Source organism: Lissotriton vulgaris, chromosome 1_1, assembly GCF_964263255.1.
Source record: "Lissotriton vulgaris chromosome 1_1, aLisVul1.2, whole genome shotgun sequence".
In the NCBI taxonomy this organism is placed as follows: Eukaryota; Metazoa; Chordata; class Amphibia; order Caudata; family Salamandridae; genus Lissotriton; species Lissotriton vulgaris.
Genome location: NC_141685.1, coordinates 955,598,452 through 955,619,721, shown reverse-complemented (window position 1 = coordinate 955,619,721; position 21,270 = coordinate 955,598,452). Strand labels below are relative to the sequence as shown.

General features: G+C 43.0%; 1 protein-coding gene across 2 annotated transcripts in view; it reads right to left on the bottom strand.

Annotated features, from left to right (window-relative positions):
• The window catches only part of STAT2 (signal transducer and activator of transcription 2), a 534,553-nt gene that overhangs the window by 174,981 nt on the left and 338,302 nt on the right, over positions 1-21,270 (bottom strand). For both annotated transcript variants that reach the window (XM_086959626.1, XM_086959619.1), the window contains exon 19: positions 2,055-2,104. In XM_086959626.1, the coding sequence (XP_086815752.1) occupies positions 2,055-2,104 (50 nt within the window). The remainder of the gene's footprint in view (positions 1-2,054; positions 2,105-21,270) is intronic.

The window sequence follows — 21,270 nt, the reverse complement described above, 5'->3', positions numbered from 1 at the left end:
CTAAAATGGATCAGATTTAACACATTTCAAGTGGATAAACCCGTCACACTCGGACCCCATCAATAATTTTATGCACTCAGCTACCAATGCTATTTTTTTTTTAATGTGTGCTTGCCTTGTGGGGTATTTTCCCTCGCGGATCATCGGCCCTCTGCAACACTTTATACCAAGCCTACAATCACGCAATATAGCGAAGCCCCAAAGTGCTCCCTTCTAACAAAGCCTATCGGCTGAGCTACAGATAGTTAGTTCCACCGACAGCTGAGAGACAAGTGCTTGGAGCTTTATCCAGGTCAGGGGGACAGGGGGTGCGGGACGGGGCAGCAGGAGTTGACTGGACGGAGCACAGAGGCAGGGCACAGGGGCAGAGAGAGGCCTCGAAGGTAAAGAGAAATCTGGAGAGAAAGAGAAGGCGATGCAGGTCTAGATCAAAGTGAGCACCACTTAAGGGTGAGATCTCAACAGCCTCATAGTGTCGAGTTTCTATTCCATTAAACTGCAAGACAAGAGCACATACCCTATCGTTAACGCCACTTAGAAACAGCAGGCATGTAGTACGCGCGCCAGACAAAAACACTGCCCAACTACAGGACGGCTACGAACCAGCGGTCGTAGTGGGCGGGTTCTGAGTAGCACGACGTGCCATACCTTTTCTATTTTTTTATTTAGGAAAAACAGTTATCCTACTTGTGTGAAAAAGGCAACCATCCCGGGTGGTTAATTCCAAGAGATAACAAGTACAACTGCGCAGCCGGGAGGAGGGACAGTGACGTCTCTGTGGAGAGAATGGTGCGTGAAGGCAGCGTGATTTGTAATACATGCCCAATCACAGAGCCCGAATGGTGCGTGCAGGCAGCATGACGGAGAGCCGGCGTGAAGACTTTTCATATCTGCTTGTTAAATAAACAAGCAGATAAGAAAAGATTTCACGACAGTGAATCAGGCGAGGCAGTCCACAAAAAAGCAAAGGGAGGCAACTAAAAACCTAATTTCCAATGGGAATCCAGTGTTTACCATAAATGCTGACACTACCCTATGGAAAGGAGAGGCGGGCTTGAGTCCCCTTCGCAAAAGTAACTTGTTTACTATAGCTCTGGTAGGCGAGGAGCGCATGCGCTCCAACGCCAGGCGAGACCTAAAAATCACTTGCATAAAAGAGTATTTCCTAAGGTGGAGCAACTTCGCACTAAACGAGAGCTGTGAGGCCCTCCAAAAAAGTTGCCATCTAGGGTTTGGCTCAGACGTTGCATGTTGTTTTTCTCGAGGAAGCTTTATGATCAGTGTTGTGCGTCAATTCTTTCTTCTTCTCCATCACCTGGACACAATCATTCTTGACGGGTGACTGTATTCGGAATCCAGTAAGCCCTCCCCCGGTGTAGAAATCTATTCTGGTGATTACTTCTTTTCTGTAGGCCACGTGGCGTTGAATCTTGAACAGCTTCAATGTAATCCGTCCGAGCCCGATGGGGAAAAAAGCTTTCTGAGGAACAAAGACTTCGACATGCGCAATGCCTTGAGGGGAAGGAGAAACGACGAACGACAAGAATCATAAAGCTTCCTCAAGAAAAATAACTTGTAAAGTCCGGGCCCAACACTAGATGTCAGGAGTATGCATAGCATGTATATCTGCAGCCAACACATGCTACGAATAAATTGTTTCCTGATGTCACCAGCGGAACGATACAAATGAACAAAAGAATGGTAAAGAAACTATGCTCCCAAGGTGGAAAAAAACAAAAAAAGGGAGGAAAGGCATTGAACTGAATGATAAGAAAGCATTCAATTATGAGGCTGACCCAACTCTATATACTGCACTGTAAAGAATAGGTCTTCAATAATAAACAGATAAAGCTATCTGAAGGCTAAGCCTACAATGAATGAGGAGGACAGACACTTCAGATTAAATGTGCAAGAATAAAGTAAACACCAAGGTGGCTCAATTGTGGGTATGAAAACACGTAAAGGTTGAGGTGCTCTCTGTGCAAAAACATTGACATTGACAAGGAAGGTCACAGATAGCAGCCCATTCCAGGTTCATGGGCTATGTTACCTACCTTAGCAAATCTTGTCCACTTAACCTGGCTGTCTGGTTTCGGATGAGGCCCTTTGAAAAGAAAGAAATATTTCATACTAACACAACAGTAGAACAAAGAAAAAATACCTTCTTTTTGGTTCCGTGGAAATTGCTGTGATCTGTTGTAGAGGTTAGGTTTGGAGTCCTCTGGAATGGAGGACAGAGAGGATGGTGGGATCAATCAGCAGTGCAGGCCTTTGCTTCAATTGGAAGGAATATGCAGACAGATACTGATGTAGCAGTGTGAACCTATCACCAGTCAAAGCATAGCATTGACTGAGGTCCATAAAGGACCTAACACTTGTGCAAGAGGTAAACCCAGTGGTCAGTCAAATGACACTGGCTTAGGTCCCGGAAGGAGCAGACATTGGTCTAGGAGTAGAATGCAGTAACTAATCATGGTTTGGCACTGGCTATGGTCATGAAAGGAGGATATCTCTATTCTGCAGTGACTTTTAATGAACAATTAATATCGCATTGCTTGAGGTGCATGAGGGAGAAGACAAACAACAATGAACCCAAAAAATCATTCAGAGTAGCCTTAGTGGGACCTTGGAGGGAGAAGAAAGACATCAATGGGACTGAGTGGACAGTCATAGTTTAACATTTTTACAAACTGGTGCGGCAGTGACTCCCAGTGGACAGTCAGAATATGTTATTGTCTCACATCCTGGTTTGAACAGAAACAGGCATATCAGCTTAATTTTAGAACAGTTCTGTATATACAACTCAGCAAAAATGTTCCTTCCATCACTTTAGCACCCAGAAAAAAAATAACCACAACTTAAAACATTTACCCCCCCCCCCCCCCCCCCACCCCCCACATGAAGTAAGGGTTCTTTCACGAGCACTGGTCCAGCATACCCATGCATGCATCACCACCTCAATTCTTCGTTTCTTTTATACTTGATGCACTAAAAGTGGACAACCAAAGAGCGGAAGAGGCAGAATCAGCTTCAGGATAATTATTCTTTAGTTGATTGCCTTCATTCTTTGTACTGGCTGGGATCCTGATTCTACACTGAAAGAAAGTGGGAAGTAGTATATGCTAAGCAGGATTGACAAAAACAAAGCGTACGGCACAAAAGCAGGATGCAGGATACTTCATCAATCCCGTAACAAGAGAACAATGCTTGAGAGAAGTATAAGGAGTGACCAATGTTACTGCCCTCCAGAATTCTGTAGTGGGTTCATATCACTAGGTATATATGTCTGAGCGATCTCGAAACCCAGCCTTGCTTGGACACAAAGGACATGAAGTTTCACAAGCATCTTAAACTCATCGAATTCCAGGACACAGTTGCCTGAATTATGCCATGGTTGTTAATTAACAAATATTCAGATTGTATAGTGGAGTAGAGGTAGAATATTCGTACTCCACAAACACTCAAGTTATTGAGCGTTTTTTCCTGTCAAAGAATCCTGAAGTGTAGGCTTTCAAAGTGTTGACTTTCTGAAGAATCAAGTAATCCACTGTAGAATGACCTTTTTTTAAGTAAGTCAATTTATGGTTTTCACAGAGGGTCTGGAGTTTGCTAATGCACCCAGCATAAGTAAGATCCACTTGCATGGCCATCTTCCAGACAGGCATACCTGTGTTTAAGAAGGTCCTTGGCTAAGAAGGCTTGTGCATGATACACATCAGGACTAGAATTAAAACCCAATGAGTTGGTGCATAAGTAACTGGAGGATGAAATAACCACCCACAACAGTGTTTTGAAGCCTCAAATCTCAATGAAAAAGTGGCATATAATTTGTGGTGGTTGGCTGTCACAGTTAGCACATGGTTCCTCAATTTACATGGATCCCCTTTATTGGGCACATTACATAAATTCATGTTTGCCAAAGGAGATCGACTTTATTCTCAAAAGCCTACAGGTAGCAAAACCTAAGTAATTTGCTCTTGAACTGCTTCCCAATATTTTTTCTCAAGAAGCACACATACTGTATATAGCATGTACCAACCATCTGATAAATCATCAAACATTAGAATCCTCTGATTAATCAACTCTTTGCCTAATTGAGATACACATGTAGCATAACAACAGTTTGCACTTAAGCAGTCAAAATACAGGTATGAACATTTGTCCATCATACTGAGAAATGAGTAGTGAAACTATTTATCTGCACCACAGTTGATGGTCAGTTTTTATTTTTAGATCACATACACGAGGAACGTGCACACTGATTGGTAGAAGGAATGCACTTTGACTCTAGTCTTTACTGGGTAAGTACTCAGGCATTTAGCAAAAACTTTTCACAAAGCTACACAGCAGGCATTTGTTGAAGTTAGAGGATCTCATCTCAAGGTACACGTTTGTTTTTCAGTGAAGTTCAGTTTTTCAAATATTATGGATCTTTTGTCACACATTTTCTGGTGTTGGTGATGGTAACTGTTACTCTCTTTCTGTCGAGCATGGGTTCATTTTTATTAGGCACCGCAATCTTCTTTAGTGGTCATCTTGCATCCGTAATAAGGCCTATAATCCGTCTCTTGAGACATGCATAACATTTTTAATCACAGTTATTAGTTTGTTGGATTAAAACGTGCATCATTTTGAAACTAAGCACAAATCAATAAGATGTGTGTAAGTTTGCCTCCCTTTTTATTGTTGTTTATTTTTCACAGTGTCCCCTGAAGAAGAGATAGGAATCCCAAAATACATTAGGCACCTAACACATTGCAGTTAAAGTGATTTCATTTGTTAAAAAGGCCGAAAGATTGATTTCCTTGAGTTTGCTGTAATGTTTATTGTACAAAACACAAATGGAAACGTTCTGTGAATATATATTTTAAACTGACATAATATGAACAGTCTACATGATGAATAAGAAAATGAATACTTTTGATCAAACCTTTCTGACACTAGATTATTTTGTGCTAATATCTGTGATACATTCGAGAGCTGTGCGGCTAGGTTACAAATTAACAGTGGCACTTGCAGTAAGGTATACTTTCTTCATGCGGTAGGCAGCCACAAGATCTTGACCAGCATGCTAAACATACAAATAGTGAGATAAGAAGTTTCAAACACTATTTTTAAGCTACAGATAAATAAATAGGTGTGTGCAATATACAGACATTCACTTTCCAGGACATGAAAATGGCAACGTTCTAAAAGTGGCATTTTCAAAATTGTGACTTAAGATCACACTTACCTATTAAAGAGTGTTTTAAAGTACAATTCTTTAGACACCAAACTCAATATTTATACTCGCTCCCAATTAAGTTAGCACTTATTAAATGTAATAAGGTAGCCACATTTTATCCTATGGGATAGGTAGGCCTTACAGTAGTGAAAAACAAATTTAAGAGTTTTTCACTGCCAGGACATGCAAAAGTTACAAGTACATTGCCAACTTTTTAAATAAAATGCACCTGCCCAGTCGGCTGTTTAGGGCCTACCACAGGGGTGAGCTATGTTATAAAAAGGAAGGTTTAGGCCTGGCAAGAAGTTTATCTTGCCAGATCGAGGTTGCAGTTTAAACGTGCACACACAGGCTGCATTGGCAGGACTGAAACATTTTTAAAGGGCTACTTATGTGAATGGTCCAATTAGTGCTGCAGACCTACTAGTAGAATTTAATTTACAGGCCCTGGGTACCTGTAGTTCTCCTTTACTAGGAACTTACAAGTACATTAAAAGTGCTAATTGGGTGTAAGCCAATTTCACCATGATTAAGAGAGATGAAGCACAAGTGCTTAAGCACTGGTTAGCAATGGTAAAGTGTGCAGAGTCCAAAAAGGCAACAAACAAGTGTTTATAAAACAGAAAGATGAAGGCAAAAAAGTTTGGGGATGACCCTGTAGAAAGTGCCAAGTCCAACAAGCACAATAATTCATCCTGGAAAATAAGCCAGGCCTAAGGAAGTTGTGATTAATTTAATCCTTTTACATGGTATCACTTGGGATGTATTCTGGTTGATCAAACATTCTTATATTTCATAATCTCTGAAGTCTTTCCAGTGTCTGCAACAGCGTACTGAACAACCTTTGTCTGAAGAGAGGCAAAAGACGGTGAATATGCTTCCCATCAAAGCATAGTGGACACCCAGAAAAGAAAGAGAATTTGAAAATACTAGTTGCAGGGTTTAGGCTCAGTAGCTAGCATCTGTACTGAAAGCATTTATACACATACTACAAACCACAGATAGTTTCAGTGTTTTTACTTGATGGGAACTTGGCTGTAAGCACCCTGGATGTCCATATAATGCCATGGCCCATAGACAATTTACAGGAATTTGGCCAAGGGAAAGACTCCACAATAGGAACCGTCGGAGATTCCAGATTGATCCTAGGGGGAGAGAACTGTGGTTGTGAGCCAAATTCCAGTTTTGTGGTGGAGTCAGCTTGCTTCCACCACTTAAAAAGCTGCCTGTTATGTTACAGGTCCTCGAAGGATGTAGAAAATAAAGGTTTTACTGCTTGACAACATGCTGTGCACCTTATTATGTATGCTACAAATCAGATAAGCAGTTCAAAGCCAAGCATGTCCCTGCAAACAGCCCCAAGCATCTGTGAGGCTTTTATTGGTCTCAAAGGTACAGCAACCTTTTGTGCTCGACAGCCTAAAGGAAATCTTATCTTCCACCTCAGGTAAGAGCAAATAGACAACTGTTCTGTTACCTCAGTTCTAAAGTTTGCGGAGTGCTGTATTAATCTGTAATGGGATAAAGAAATATTTTGTTATCGGATATGATTTTTAGTTCTGATATTTCCAAACTTTAGATTCTGGATCTAGCACCGAAGAAGCAGCAGTAACTACTGCCGACTGGCGGATATGTTACCAATCATCATAAAGTAGTTTGTATTTTGCATCTAATGAGTTGAAAACAAAAGACTTATTTATGTTTTTTCCCACTCCAAAAGGGACTGCTCTAGAATTAAGGTTTCTAGTCTTAATAATGACAGGCTGTGAAGGAGAAACTCATCCAGGAACTCCACAGCCCTAATGTTACCAAACCGTCTAGTTCAGAATAGAGAATCATTTTCTTTACCAGATAAGGAGTGTCAAGATAATCAACTAACCTCAGTCTTGTGTATTTACTATTGAGTATTTTGAGGGAATTTTGCTTCTTTGAAGTATATTGCTCATGTGAAAGCTACCCATGGAAGCACACAAAACACGAGAGTGAAGTTGCATCTACTGAGCCAGAAATCACAGTATAAGAGATTGAAGTGCACTGTAAAGCTAACACCCTTCTTTTTATAGGGCTGTCAATGAGCAATGCAATACCATCACACATATATTGCAATTTAAGAGCATGCTAAATAAAAAACAGTGATTTAGGAAACTGACTCTGCTCTTGCCCAACTCAACCATTTTTCCATTGCCACGGCTGACTCAAAGGTATCCTTCCCATTCCGCTACCCTGGGTGTATTCATCGCTATCCTTGCTAGCTCCACTGCACTGGCCCATTTTATAGGTTTAAGACAAGTCCGCTCTTCTCCAGTGACATGGTCCACCCAGCATTCCCTCATGTGAGTGCTGCCAGAGTAATGCCAAATCCCTTTTTATTCTCATGAATGCTGTGACTATGATCGAGAGACTCAATTGTCCAGCTGCTCTGAAGATCAGGTTACTTACCTTCGGTACCGCTCTGTTAGAGCCTCAATTTAACTGCAGATTCCTCACCTTTTGAATACTTCCTCAAGTGTAAGACTGGATCTGAAAACGTTTAAGCAGTACCTCTGTGTGCAGTCCGGTGGCACTGTGCAGCTCTGAACTGACACTGTTCCGGAAAGGACGTGCAGAGCCAGCAGAGGTACCACTCCCGTGAGGTGACGCCAGTTGCTTTCGATGCTGTCCGTGCTCCCTGACCCAGAGCTTCAACAGCAAATTTGCATCGACCAGTGTGCAGGTTGCCTGTCTTGGGATCTTTTTAACGGAAAATTCACAGAATGTGGAGGATGGGATAGTTGGTGAGGAATCTATGGTTAGAGTCTCCACCAGAAGGAATATGCTACTTACCAGTATGCATCTGTTCTTGGCATAGAGGGCTGCAGAGTGGTACATTATGAATAGATCGCCATCTGGTGTTGGGCTCGGATGATTGCACTTTGTTTTTCTCTTGGAGAGTCTTTTGTATCTTGGTGACTCCTCCCTTGGTTGGTAGTGCGCATGGGCATCGGCTCCATCCTTAGATTGTTTTGCCATAGTAGGGTTAGATGGAGTAGTGTAGTAGAATACAGATAAGAATGCCCATGTAAGTGTATCTAAATAAGATAATGTTGGAACAGACACAGGTTTCCGGGGAGGCTGGGAGGGCATGTACCACTCTGCAGCCCTCTATGCCAAGAACAGATGCATACTGGTAAGTAGCATATTCCGTTCGAGGCATATGGGCTGCAGATGGTACATTATGAATAGACTATACAGCAGTTCTCTCCCTAGCGGTGGTCGCCCGTGTCTGTTGCAACTGTCTGAAATAAAGTTTTTAATACTGCTTGTCCCACTCTAGCTTGTTGTGTTGTGTGCACATCTACACAATAGTGCTTTGTGAAGGTGTGCGGTGTAACCCAGGTAGCTGCTTTGCATATGTCATCTAGTGGAATGTTTCCCAAAAATGCCATAGATGCTCCTAGTTTACGTGTAGAGTGAGCTCTAGGAGGAACAGTTAATGTTCTCTTTGCTTTTAAGTAGCATATTTGAATGCATTTTACAATCCATCTGGCAATGCCCGCTTTAGAGATGGGATTGCCTTTGTGTGTTGGAGAAAACGCAACAAATAGCTGTTTTGTCTTTCTGAAAGTTTGTGTTCTTTCTATGTAGTACAATATGGCCCTTCTAACATCTAATGTATGTAGGGCTCTTTCTGCTACTGTTTGTGGTTTTGGAAAGAAAACCGGTAATTCCACTGACTGATTGATGTGGAATGCTGAAATTACCTTTGGTAAGAATTTTGGGTTTGTTCTAAGAACCACCTTATTTTGGTGTAACTGCATAAATGGTTCTTGAATTGTAAAAGCCTGCAACTCACTTACTCTTCTAAGTGACGTGATAGCTATGAGGAAGGCCACCTTCCATGTGAGGAATTGTATTTCACACCTATGAATAGGTTCAAAGGGTGGCCCCATTAGTCTGGTAAGTACTATGTTGAGATTCCAGACTGGGGAAGGTGGTCTTCTTGGTGGAATGACTCTTTTGAGTCCTTCCATGAAAGCTTTAATTGCTGGTACTTTAAACAGGGAAAGATGTTGCCTGTTTTGTAGGTACGCCGCTATAGCTGCGAGATGAACTCTTATAGAGGTGTATGCTAAGTTACATTGCTGCAAGTGTAGTAAATAGCAAATGATTTGTTTAGTGGATGCGTCCAGAGGGTTGATGTGCTTACTGTTACAGTGTATAGCAAACCTTTTCCATTTTGCTGCATAGCATGCTCTGGTGGTAGGACGTCTTGCTTGTTTAATGATTTCCATACATTCTGGTGGTAAATCTAAATATCCAAACTCTATGACCTCAGGAGCCAGATCGCTAGGTTCAGTTGTTTGGGATCTGGGTGCATTATTTCTCCATGGTTCTGTGTAAGATGCATGGGTAATAATCTTAGCTTTTGATGTGGTACTTGTGAGAGTTGTAGCAGTGTGGTGAACCACGGCTGCCTTGCCCACATGGGTGCCACTAGTATCATTGTCATTGAGTGTTGCTGCAACTTCCGAACCAGTAACGGAATTAGTGGTAGAGGAGGGAACGCGTAAGCAAATTTGTTTGACCAATTTATCCATAGTGCATTGCCCTGGGACCGTTGGTGTGGGTACCTGGATGCGAAGTTTTTGCATTTTGCGTTCTGATGATTGGCAAACAGATCTATCTCTGGTTGCCCCCATTTTTGGAAGAATGGCTGCAGTATTTGGTCGTGCAGCTCCCATTCGTGTACTTGTTCTGACTGTCTGCTTAGGATGTCTGCTATCTGATTTTGAACTCCTGGTAGGTGTTCTGCTAACAGATAGATCTTTTGAGGAATGGCCCATCTCCAAATGTCCTGTGCTAGTTTGGATAGTTGGAGAGAGTGTGTCCCCCCCTGTTTTTGAATATAATACATTGCAGTCATGTTGTCTGTTCTGATCAGGACTGCCTTGACTGTAATTTGCATTTGGAAAGCTTTTAGTGCTAGAAATACTGCTAATAGTTCTAGGTAGTTGATGTGCAGTTTCTTTTGCTGCACACTCCACTTCCCCTGCACTGTGTATTTGTCCATATGCGCTCCCCATCCTGAGAGCGATGCGTCCGCTGTTATTATCACTTGTGGAATTGGCTCTAGGAACGACCGTCCCTTGGAAATGTTTTCCGTGTTCCACCACTTCAGAGAGCGATACGTCCGGTCGTTTACCAACACCAGATCTGTAATCTGACCTTGAGCCTGATTCCACTGTGTCGCTAGACACTCCTGTAGTGGACGCATTTGTAGTCTGGCATGTGGTATTGGCAGTATGCAGGAGGACATCATGCCTAATAGTTGCATAAACACTCGTGCTGGTAGTGAGTGTTGTGGTTGAAATCTTTGTATTAACCCGACCATTGTTTGTATCCTGATTGGGTTGGGGTATGCTATTGCCTTTTCTGTGTTTATTGTAGCCCCCAGGTATTGCTGAATCTGGTTTGGTTGCAGGTGTGATTTTTTGTAGTTCACCGTGAACCCTAGGTGGTGCAGCAATTGAATTGTCTTCTGTGTGTTGTGAAGACATTCTTCTTTTGACTTGGCCTTTATTAGCCAGTCGTCCAAGTATGGGAAGACATGTATTTGTTGTCTTCTTAGGTGTGCTGCCACCACAGCTAGGCATTTTGTGAAAACTCTCGGTGCTGTTGTGACACTGAACGGAAGGACTTTGAACTGATAGTGTTGTCCTTCTAATACAAACCTTAGGTATTTTCTGTGGGCTTTGTGAATTGGGATATGAAAGTAAGCGTCTTTTAGATCCAGTGTAGAAAGAAAGTCCCCTTTCTTCAGTAAAGGGAGTACTTGTTGGAGCGTGACCATGTGGAAATGCTCCGAATTTATGTAAGCATTGAGAGGTCTGAAGTCTAATATTGGTCTTAGGGACCCGCCCTTTTTGGGGATCAGGAAGTATAGAGAGTATACTCCTGTTCCTTGTTGATCTTTTGGGACCTTCTCTATTGCATGCTTTTGTAGAAGTGCTAGTACTTCTTCTCTTAACAATGTCAGATGATCTTGACTCATTGGACGCTGTTTGGGGGGGATGTTTGGTGGGGTAGCTGTGAGTTCCAGGCAATAACCATGTTGGATAATTTGTCTCACCCACTTGTCTGATGTGATGTTCTCCCAGACAGGTAGGAACTGTGATAGACGTCCCCCGACCGGTGTTATGTGGTCTGGGGGGAGTTCTATGAAGTCACTGTTTTGGTGTTGAGGCGTTGCGGTTGTTATTATTTCCGCGGCCTCTACCTTTGTTGTTGTTACCTCTGTAACTGCCTCTTGAATTACCTCTGGGTGATGTTGGTGTGAAAGAGGTGGATTGCTGATTTGTTCCTGTATTCTTTGAGCCCCCTCTATAGGTGGATCTACGAAAGGAACCTCTTTGTGTTGGCTGTTGCAATGCTCCCATTGACTTAGCCGTTTCTGTATCTTTTTTCATTTTTTCTAAGGTCTCATCTGTGCTTGAACCAAACAGTGTCTTCTGATCAAATGGTTTGTTCAGTAGGGCCGTTTGTACTTCCTGTTTGAATCCTGAGATTCTAAGCCATGCATGTCTCCTTAACATGACACTGGTGTTGATAGATCTTGCTGCAGTGTCTGCTGCGTCTAGGGCGCACTTAATGGAAGTATTAGTTATTATTTTACCTTCCTGTATTAACTGATCTGCCTTTTTCTGATGTTCTTTGGGGAGATGTGTGATGAGTTTTTCTAATTCATCATAATGTGCCCTATCATAACGTGCGAGTAGTGCCTGTGTATTGGCTATACGCCAGCTATTTGCCGCCTGTGATGCTACTCTTTTGCCTGATGCATCTATTTATTTTGACTCTTTATCAGGTGGAGGAGCCTCTCCTGTAGATAATGAGTTTGCTCTTTTACGAGCGTTTGAGACCACCAGCGAGTCTAGAGGTACATGCCCTTTAATAAATATTGGATCCTTTGGAGCCGCCTTATATTTTTTATCAATTCTTGGGTTTAACACCCTAGCCCTCACTGGGTCTTTGAATATTTCTTCTGTGTGACTGAGAAGACCCTTCAACATAGGAAGAGTACCTGATGTTCTTTGTGCATTAGGTAGCGTCTCTAACAGGAAATCCTCTATTTGAGGTTCTGTATGTATATCTACTTTATGATATTTTGCTGCCCTATTAATGAGCTGCACAAACCCTGTGTTATCATCAGGTGGTGAAGGCTTTGAGGGATATAACTCTGGGTCGTTGTCCTCATCTGACCCTACGTCATAATTTTCCCATGGGTCATCCTCATCTGGGATGGTTTCGTCATCCCCTTGAGGTTCTCCCTCCCCTAGATCACTGTCTACATCAGACTGAGGTGTAGATGGTCTTGGTGTGGAAGGTGTAGGAATATTTGGCCTAGTGTGAGGAATAGGAGAAGAGGGTGTGACTTTAGGTCGAGGAGAAGCAGGAGGAGTTATATTTGTCCCCATTGTTCTCTTTTTTGAAGGAAGAGATTTATCTTCTGTCTGTTCATTCTTTCTCTTCTTCGTGACTACTTTGCCAGTTTGCGGATCGATAAACAAGATCTTTTGTTTGGGATCTGTCTGTTGCTCCTGAATCGGTACCGAAGGTCCTGGTTCCGAAAGGTGCTTATGTTTTCGATCGTCAGTGTTTGGTGTTTTCGGCACCGAATGTCTACTCGATTCCGACTTCCTGGGTATCGAGTGAATCTTGGACGACGAATCATATTTATGTTTCGACATGGAATGTTTCGATACCGAGCTTTCCCTTGTATGTAGCCATGTGCCGAAGTCGATGTCGCCCTTTTCTCGGATCCGACATGGTGGGAGTCCGAGTGTTTTGGTTTCAGTTTCGGTTTCGTTGCCGGGCCCGAGGGCGGGGCGTCGGAAACTTTTTTCTGCGGTTTGACCGGGCCCGAAGGCGGGGTCGGTACCGCACGGGGTCGGTTTTTCGGTAAGGGGACGTCGTCACTCACGGTTTGTTGCTCGATGAGTTCTTCAACCTCCGACTGGTCCCCTTCCGACCCCGACTGATCCTCTTCTTCCTCAATTTGCTCGTCTCCGAACAGCTCCGGGATCGCCTCCGACTGCATTCTGGAAACCTCGTGTCTTCGAGCTCGACGATTTCTAATCGTTAGCTTGGAGGAGAATGCTGCGCAGGCTTCGCAGTCCCTGGATTCGTGTTCAGGCGATAGACAGAGGTTGCACACCTCGTGTAGGTCCTTGTGTGGGAACTTAGCACCACACGTTGGACATTTTTTGAATGGAGTCCTTTCCATGGACTCCGGGCTTGACTGCGTCGAGAAAGGCCTCCTGTTCGTCGACGTAGGTCCAAGTTTTTTCTCTTCGATTTTGAATTTGCAACGCGTCGGAATGGAAATGAAACGCGTTCGATAACAATACCGTCGATTTGGAAAGGGAATACGCGCCGATAAATCACTTTCCTCTGAAGTTGATCTGGAGCGTCTCGATCCTCATCCGAACCCGATGGCGGAAAAAAACAATCTAAGGATGGAGCCGATGCCCATGCGCACTACCAACCAAGGGAGGAGTCACCAAGATACAAAAGACTCTCCAAGAGAAAAACAAAGTGCAATCATCCGAGCCCAACACCAGATGGCGATCTATTCATAATGTACTATCTGCAGCCCATATGCCTCGAACAGAGCATTACGGAAGGGAAGTAACTTGTCCTACTGATAGAGACTTCTAACTGCAGATTCCTCAGCTTTTGAGTAAAGGTGTGCAAGCCACTGAAAGCTCGAGCCAGGTTTGTGTCTGAAGCCTGGCTCTGTCTCAGACTCAGCTCGAATTCATGTTGGTGCCTCGAGCCCACAGCGAGCCGAGCTTTCAAATGGATTCTGCATGCCACCCTCCCTCTATCCAAGATGTAGCGTTATGACCAAAGCTGCTGACTACAGAACTAGGGAACCAGGCTTGAGTCTCTGTGTCGGCTCAGCATCTTGTGATTTGTGGCAAATCATTAAACTCCACGTGCCTGTCAAAAATGAATGTGACCTTTTGCAATGTAACTGGTGCTCGTGTATAGGGCTCTTAGCCTCCTAGTCGACTTCACATGATATAAAAATGCACAAAAAAGTAAAATTAAAGTGTGAACATTAAAAGGATACGCACATAGATGCCAATTTAGTGGCCGATTTGCACAAAGTGATCTTAGGCAAATATTCCATTCCACCAAAACTCCTTTTTTGTCATTATCATGTAAGAAGGATATTTAAAATAAGTAAGTTCAGAATACAAGCTGTACAAAACCTATTGTGTTTGATTTAATAAACTATCATGTTGTATCATGTTGCTCTGTAATAATCTGGGCCATGTACAGGGTTTACACAACTGTCTTGCCTCTTAGTTCTTTTAAAAAGTACTTCTCAATGCAGTGCTGTAATGTGATGTATTCAAAGCTTCCAGGTGTTAAAGAAACAGACTTTTTGAATTCTTTGAAGAGGTTTTATTCCTTTATACGTGATGCTTGTTGTATGAGTTCCTTAGGAAACATTTTCAGGGTTAAGCCTGGGCACAGGATCCTAGAATCGAGCCAGACCCTTGGCTTGGCTCTCCCTATTAATTTGATGGGTCACCCACCTCTACTTTTTAGTATATATCAAAGCAATGCCTATTCACCGGCGGAGGTATACTTACAAAGTGACATGCAAGAAAATACCAAGGAAAACATAATTTTCGTGAAGTGACATTGGTTAAAACCAAACAACAGCGATAATCTAATGCATGAATTCTCACAATTAACACAGGATGACAAGTTGAACGCGCCATACTTATTGTCATCACAGCTTATGTGCATGACTGTTATGCTTTGCATTTCATGAATGTTGCATCAGTTCATGCAGTTTCGCTTTTCCATACTTATTATCATTACAACTTATGTGTATGTTGTTAAGATTGCCAAATGAACATTAGGTCTTGTTAAGCTGCCATCTCTTCATTTTCTACCTATGGCAATGCAAGGTAGTATGACTGGTTGATGTGACAGTCACCTCTGTTCTCTGTATCCACAACGCGACGAGTCGACCAATCTACACGTCTCCTATCTTTTTTTATTAAATTCACGGTTGCATTCACTCAGTGGGGATAGTGCCCACGGCATTTCTAAATCCATGGAGCCAAGGAAGCCGGTCCAGTCTTCAGATAGTCTGTTGTTAGTCTTTACGCACTTTGTTTGTACCACAACGCTGCTCCTCATTTTCTCTATAGATACTTCTGGCACTCCCCTCGGGGCACACCTCCTTGTCACTACATCTCGTTGCAGCATGAGGCTCTGGATTCTTTGCACTCTGCAGGTATATCACAATTTTTCATCTTACCTTATCAGGCATGATTCTTTTGCATCAGACTACTTAACTACATATCCTGGTTTACAGAGTCAACAGTTGGTCCAGTGTTTCATCACATGGCTACCGTTGAACACTATGCTGAATCCCAAAGGTATTTTTACTTCACACGCCACACTAACTCGGCGTTGGTATCATTAATCCAACATTTATTTCATAGTATTGCCTATTGTTTAGTTTTGGAAGGGGATTGTTCCGACTCACTTTGCAGCGATTCCATTGTTTTCTCTGATTTGTTTGTTTCGTATAATTCATGGTTCACTCCAGGAATTGATTATATGCACTGCTGTCTTTTACTCTGTACTTCACATGCATAGCCCTGTAAACTCACCATTTCGGGTTTGCACACAACAGGCGGTTTTGACAGCACGCTGGGATTCCGTCCACCAGGACCAGTGAATGCTGTGATCTGTTTTTTACGTTTACTTCTTCTTTTGCCCAATGAAGAGATTAGTCGTTCTTGCTAAGGGTTGTTACTACCTTTCTATGATTCTGGAGGTGTACGGTAGGGATGTATATATGCCCCCTTTCTTTTTTAATTTACACCAATGGTTTGGAGGCCTTTTTAATAGATAAAAAAACTGATTGTCCGCGTATTGGAGGCACACGGGTCCACCTACTCTCTTACGTGGATGACACTGTGTCAATGACACTAACAGCACTCGGCCTCCAAAAACTGCCTAATGCATTTACAGATTTTATGCTGGCTCTTGATCTAAAAGTGAATTTTATAAAATCGTATATCATGGTGTATGGCCCCAAAATGACAAAAACAAGGAAACATATGGTGGGAGACAAGAGAATTGATAAACTGAATAATTTTAACTATTTAGGGAATGTTTTTAATAATAGGTTGAGTTGGGACCCGTTAGTTACGGCAAGGGTGCAACAGGCAGGCAGGGTAGTTGAGGGGCTTTTATGCTTTGCCAGAAAGTTGGGCCATATGCCTGTGTGTGACCTGGTTAGCCTGTATAAATCCAAATGTGTGCCTGTTGAAACATATGGGGCAGGAGTGTGGGGATACCATAACAACCGACAGCATCAAGTAATGGAAAACAAATGTATTAAAAGATTATTGATGACTCCAAACAGTGCCCCCAAAATCTTCTGTCACGAAGAGCTGGGGCTTGATTTTGTAGAGGATCGCATAGAAATTGCCCCTCTGTTATTACAGGCCAAAATGTGGCTGTCTGAAGAGATAGTATTCTACAGGTTATTAAGGATTGTATTAATCTTGATGGAGCACTTTCTATCCCTTAGCTTCGATTCGTAATGGACAGCTTCTGTAAGTTAGGTTTGAGTCATTATTTTATTTTAAACAATTTTTATTGATACAGAAATAAACAATGGGCATTTCAGAAGACATTCAGTGCATGATCAATAGGACAAAATAAAAAAGGAGAATCAAAATAGATACAGCAGAGCATTTTAAAGAGGAAATAGCAGTACAGTTGTGGCAGCGCTTTAGTACCTCCACCCCGCTCCCAGGACCTCCCACCCCTTCCCCCCTCTAATCAGAATCAGTATCACTATTCAATTGAGGCGGTTCGCAGATGCACCCTCTATACTCATTCCATGCTCCCCAAATCTTGGCTCATTTCCGCAGACATTTCCGATTCAGATACACCGTCTTTTCGGCAACCATCGCGGAGTCAAAATCAGCACACCAGTCCCTGAGCGTGAGTACCAAGGGGGAACCCCAAGCTTTAGCCACATTTCGTTTAGCATACATAATGCCGAGCGTAGCCCAGTCATGTAGGGAGTGACTAAGATCATTAGGCTCCCAAATATTCAGCAAACAGCAACGCGGTTCGAGGACAACTTGTGATATAGTTCGCAAAACCTTGGACCAAAAACAGGCAATCAGGGGGCAATCCCAAATGGTATGGAAGAAGGTCCCTTACTCCCCACAGCTTCTCAGACAATACTGATGTGCAATTCTCCCTATCCTGTGTAATGTGACCCTAGTATAGTAGACTCTATGTAAAACTTTCAGTTGTACCAGTCTGAGTCGTGACGGCACAGCAACCTCCCGAGGAGAGGAGAGTGCGGCCTGCCAGTCTGACTCATCAAATTCGCCTACCTCCGCAGTTCAGGCAGCTCTAAGTCTCACAGTAGGGTCAGGCATATTGTTGACCAGCTTACGGTAAACCAGCAAGGTCGCCTTTTTGAGCATATGCTCCGTAAGCAATCTATCTTCTAAAGGAGTGGATTCGGGTAGTCCTTATCCGGTGGAATCACCGATTTGAGAGCATGGCTAACCTGCAAATAGCGGAAACGTTCCGTATGCACTAAGTCAAATTGATCCATTAGTTGGTCAAAAGTAAGAACGGCACCCCGCCTCCAGAGGTCTCCAACCATCGATATGCCTATCAAGTCCCAGGCCTCAAATCCCTTACTGATACAGAGCCAGCCGAGGAGTTGCGACGACCAAAGCGGCGTCATCTGCGTGATCTTGTCTTTACATTTAAGGCGAGCAGAGGCCAGATACCACAACCTCACTGTATATGCCGTGGGGCCCAGCAGGGCCGCCGCACCCTTGGGGTCATAAAGCGCAGCCGGCACTCCTCCGCCCCCTAAGTCATACCTATCCGCTATATACGCTGGCTCAGTCTGTGGAGCATGGAGCCAATAGTTTATGGTCTTTAATTGAGCTGCCCAATAATACAATTGGATATCTGGAAGTGATATGCCTCCATCAAACCATCCCCGAACCAACTTCTTCCGGGAAATGCGCGCCGGTTTGTCCCCCCACAGGAGACCGGAGACCAGTGTGTTTATGGACGTAAAGTATTTTGGAGGCACAAGAAACGGTGTATTTTCAAGGATAAACAATAGTCGTGGTAGGGTCATCATTTTAAATAACGCCGCTTTCCCTAATAGAGTCAGTGGTAGGGTGTGCCAATGCCTCACTTCCGTGCGGAATCGCTCAATTGGAGGCGATAAATTGCGGTGAAAGAAGGCCTCTTGATTAGGTGTTACCCACACCCCTAGATATTTAAAGGGTTCATCAGTGATCACCAGTGGGCAGTCATCCGGGAGCCGCGGCGGGGGTCCCTTAAGGACAAACAAAACCCACTTGGACCAGTTGATTGTGTATCCCGAGGCCCTTCCAAAAATCTCAGATGTTAAGAAGAATTATGATTGACCGCTGAGGAAGAGTCATGTAAAGAAGGATATCGTCAGCATATAATGATATGCGGTCCTCCCAGGATTCGGTCCAGCTAAGACCTTTAATCATGGGGTCCCACCATATCCACGCTGCAAGTGGCTCTAGGATTTGAGTCATTATTTTGATTGTCCAGACAGCATCCCTAAAAATGCTACAAATATCATAAAAGAGGTAAACTCTACAGGGGCGAAGATATCTGGTTCTAACCCGGACGTAACGGGCGCCTTTGTTTATCTCCTAATCAACAGCAATTTTACCTGACATTTACGACAAATGTACAGACTTGATTTTATTTAACTAGATTACGTTTAGTTAACTTGCATTTTTTGGTTGCGTTCCCAAAACAATAGGGGTGGGAAGATAAATTGAAGCCTTGCCCATGTGATAACGTGGCAGCTCAGAGCACTGTGCACTTTATGCTATTTTGCCCCCTATATAAAGAACCAAGAGGGAGATTTTTTGTTCCGATTTTAAAAGAAATTAGGCTGTGTTCTAGGGCTTTATTATTTATCTTCACTGGCCGCTTATGATATATGCACTAGGGTTTCCAACTATATTAAAGTACCTATGGCGATTAGGAAACGGTAATAGGCTTTGCTACGGAACCCAACTAGTGTAACTTTCTAACACACAACTCTAAGTACTGAAGTGTTTTTATGGAGGGAGCCGCATGCTGTAATTGTGATAAGTACCTTGTAATATAGACTGTTATTTTTTACTATAGGAATGTTTTAAGGTGTACACTTCTCCCGCATTTTATATAATGAATTGACGTGTATGAACTGTTTATTCTGCTGCTTTGTACAGAGATTTCGGAAATCATAATTTGTTATGATGATTTTATGAACTTTTATGGTCTTTGTTTGAAACCGAATAACGTTACCTTGAATTAACTTGATTCTGTGTGTTGCTTTTTATAGCCTGCTAATACAACGCTCTAGTTCACAACAATTTGCAGTAATATTTAGCAAGCATCGCAATAACAGTTGGCCTAAGGATTTAGATGGAATTTAGTCTTTCCAAATTCAATATTGCCTGTTTTTTGAACCTGTGATGGTTTCTTAGATGTATAATTAGCTAGTCTTTTCTTGCATTCACAGTTACCCCGGGTGAAGAGTGCTTCTCACCCAAAATGCATTGGGTCATGTGTTGCAACCGTGAACACCTTTTCAAGTTTAGAATTATAGATTTTCATAGTGTGATGTAACATTTGTGACAACACGACAAGCCTACAACCAACTCATTAAATCATTTTGAATTATCACATTACTGTTTCGATCTCTTTTTAATTTTGTATCATTTGACTATTTGGAATATTTTGATTGATATTGCTCACTATGAAGCCTTAGAGCACCAGTAGTCTATGGTGTGACTAGTACGCTTTGGTTATCTAGCTTTTTCTCAAGTTAATACACAGGGATGTGTGCCATGACATGATTTCACTATTGTCAGCACGAAGACACGCAGCCTGCGATGGCAGTCTGCCTGTGTTTGGTGGGAGGTCCTTTAGGGTAACACAATTCATGCAGCAGCTCTAAGGGACCCTCTTTAGTAACCCATGCCCTTGGTACCAGGGGTACCATTTACTAGGGACGTATAAGAGTGCTAAAGGTAGTACCAATTGGGGTACAATTGCACAGTTTTAGGGAAAGAGATCTGGCACTGGGGTCCTGGTTAGCAAGAACCCAGAGCACTTCAAATACAAATTGCATTGAATACCTGGCAAACAGTGGGGGTAACTATATCAAAAAGGGGCCCTTTCCTACATTGATCACTTGGTGTCTTCTGGTACGATCAATGTAAAACCTCAGCACCCTTTTGGGGTCTAGGAAATGGACTATGTTCCTCCTCCTCAGAGGATTGAGGTGAAGCATAGAACACTGGTAAGTTGATGGTTTGACCGACGTGGAGCAACATCACTACTTTTGGATGGAAGGATGCCTGAGTCCGCAGAACACGTTGGTCTGGGAAGAAGGTGGTATTCAGCAGGTTCACATACAAAGCTTGGAGCTTGCTTATCCCTGTGCCAATGTTATGGCAACTAGGAACATTGTCTTGAAGATTAGAAGCGACAAAGGACATCTGTTCACCGGCCCTAAGGAAGTGCACATCAGATATGTGAAAACCAAGTTAAGAGACCTCTGAGGCATAACAAAAGGATGAGGAAACAAATGCTGGAGTCTTTAAAAAATGCATCACAACGAGCATTTGAGTAACAAGGGCTGCTTCAGCAACTATAAGAAGGTGGAAAGAAGTGCAAAGTACCCTTTAACCATGTGCAAAGCCTTGCTGGGTGAGCCAGAGAACTAACACCAAAACATCAGCTAAACTGGCCTGGGGGGGGGGGGGGGAGGGGTTGGGGGTGTCTGTTGAGTACCACACCAAACCACAAATTTGACCCAAAGACAGACGTTAACAATATTTGTTGAGGGATTCCTGGCTGCCAAGATGACATAAACCGCCCCTGGAGGAAGGTCAAATGTTATCAGCTGTTACCTCTCAATCTCCAAGCATGTAGGTGTT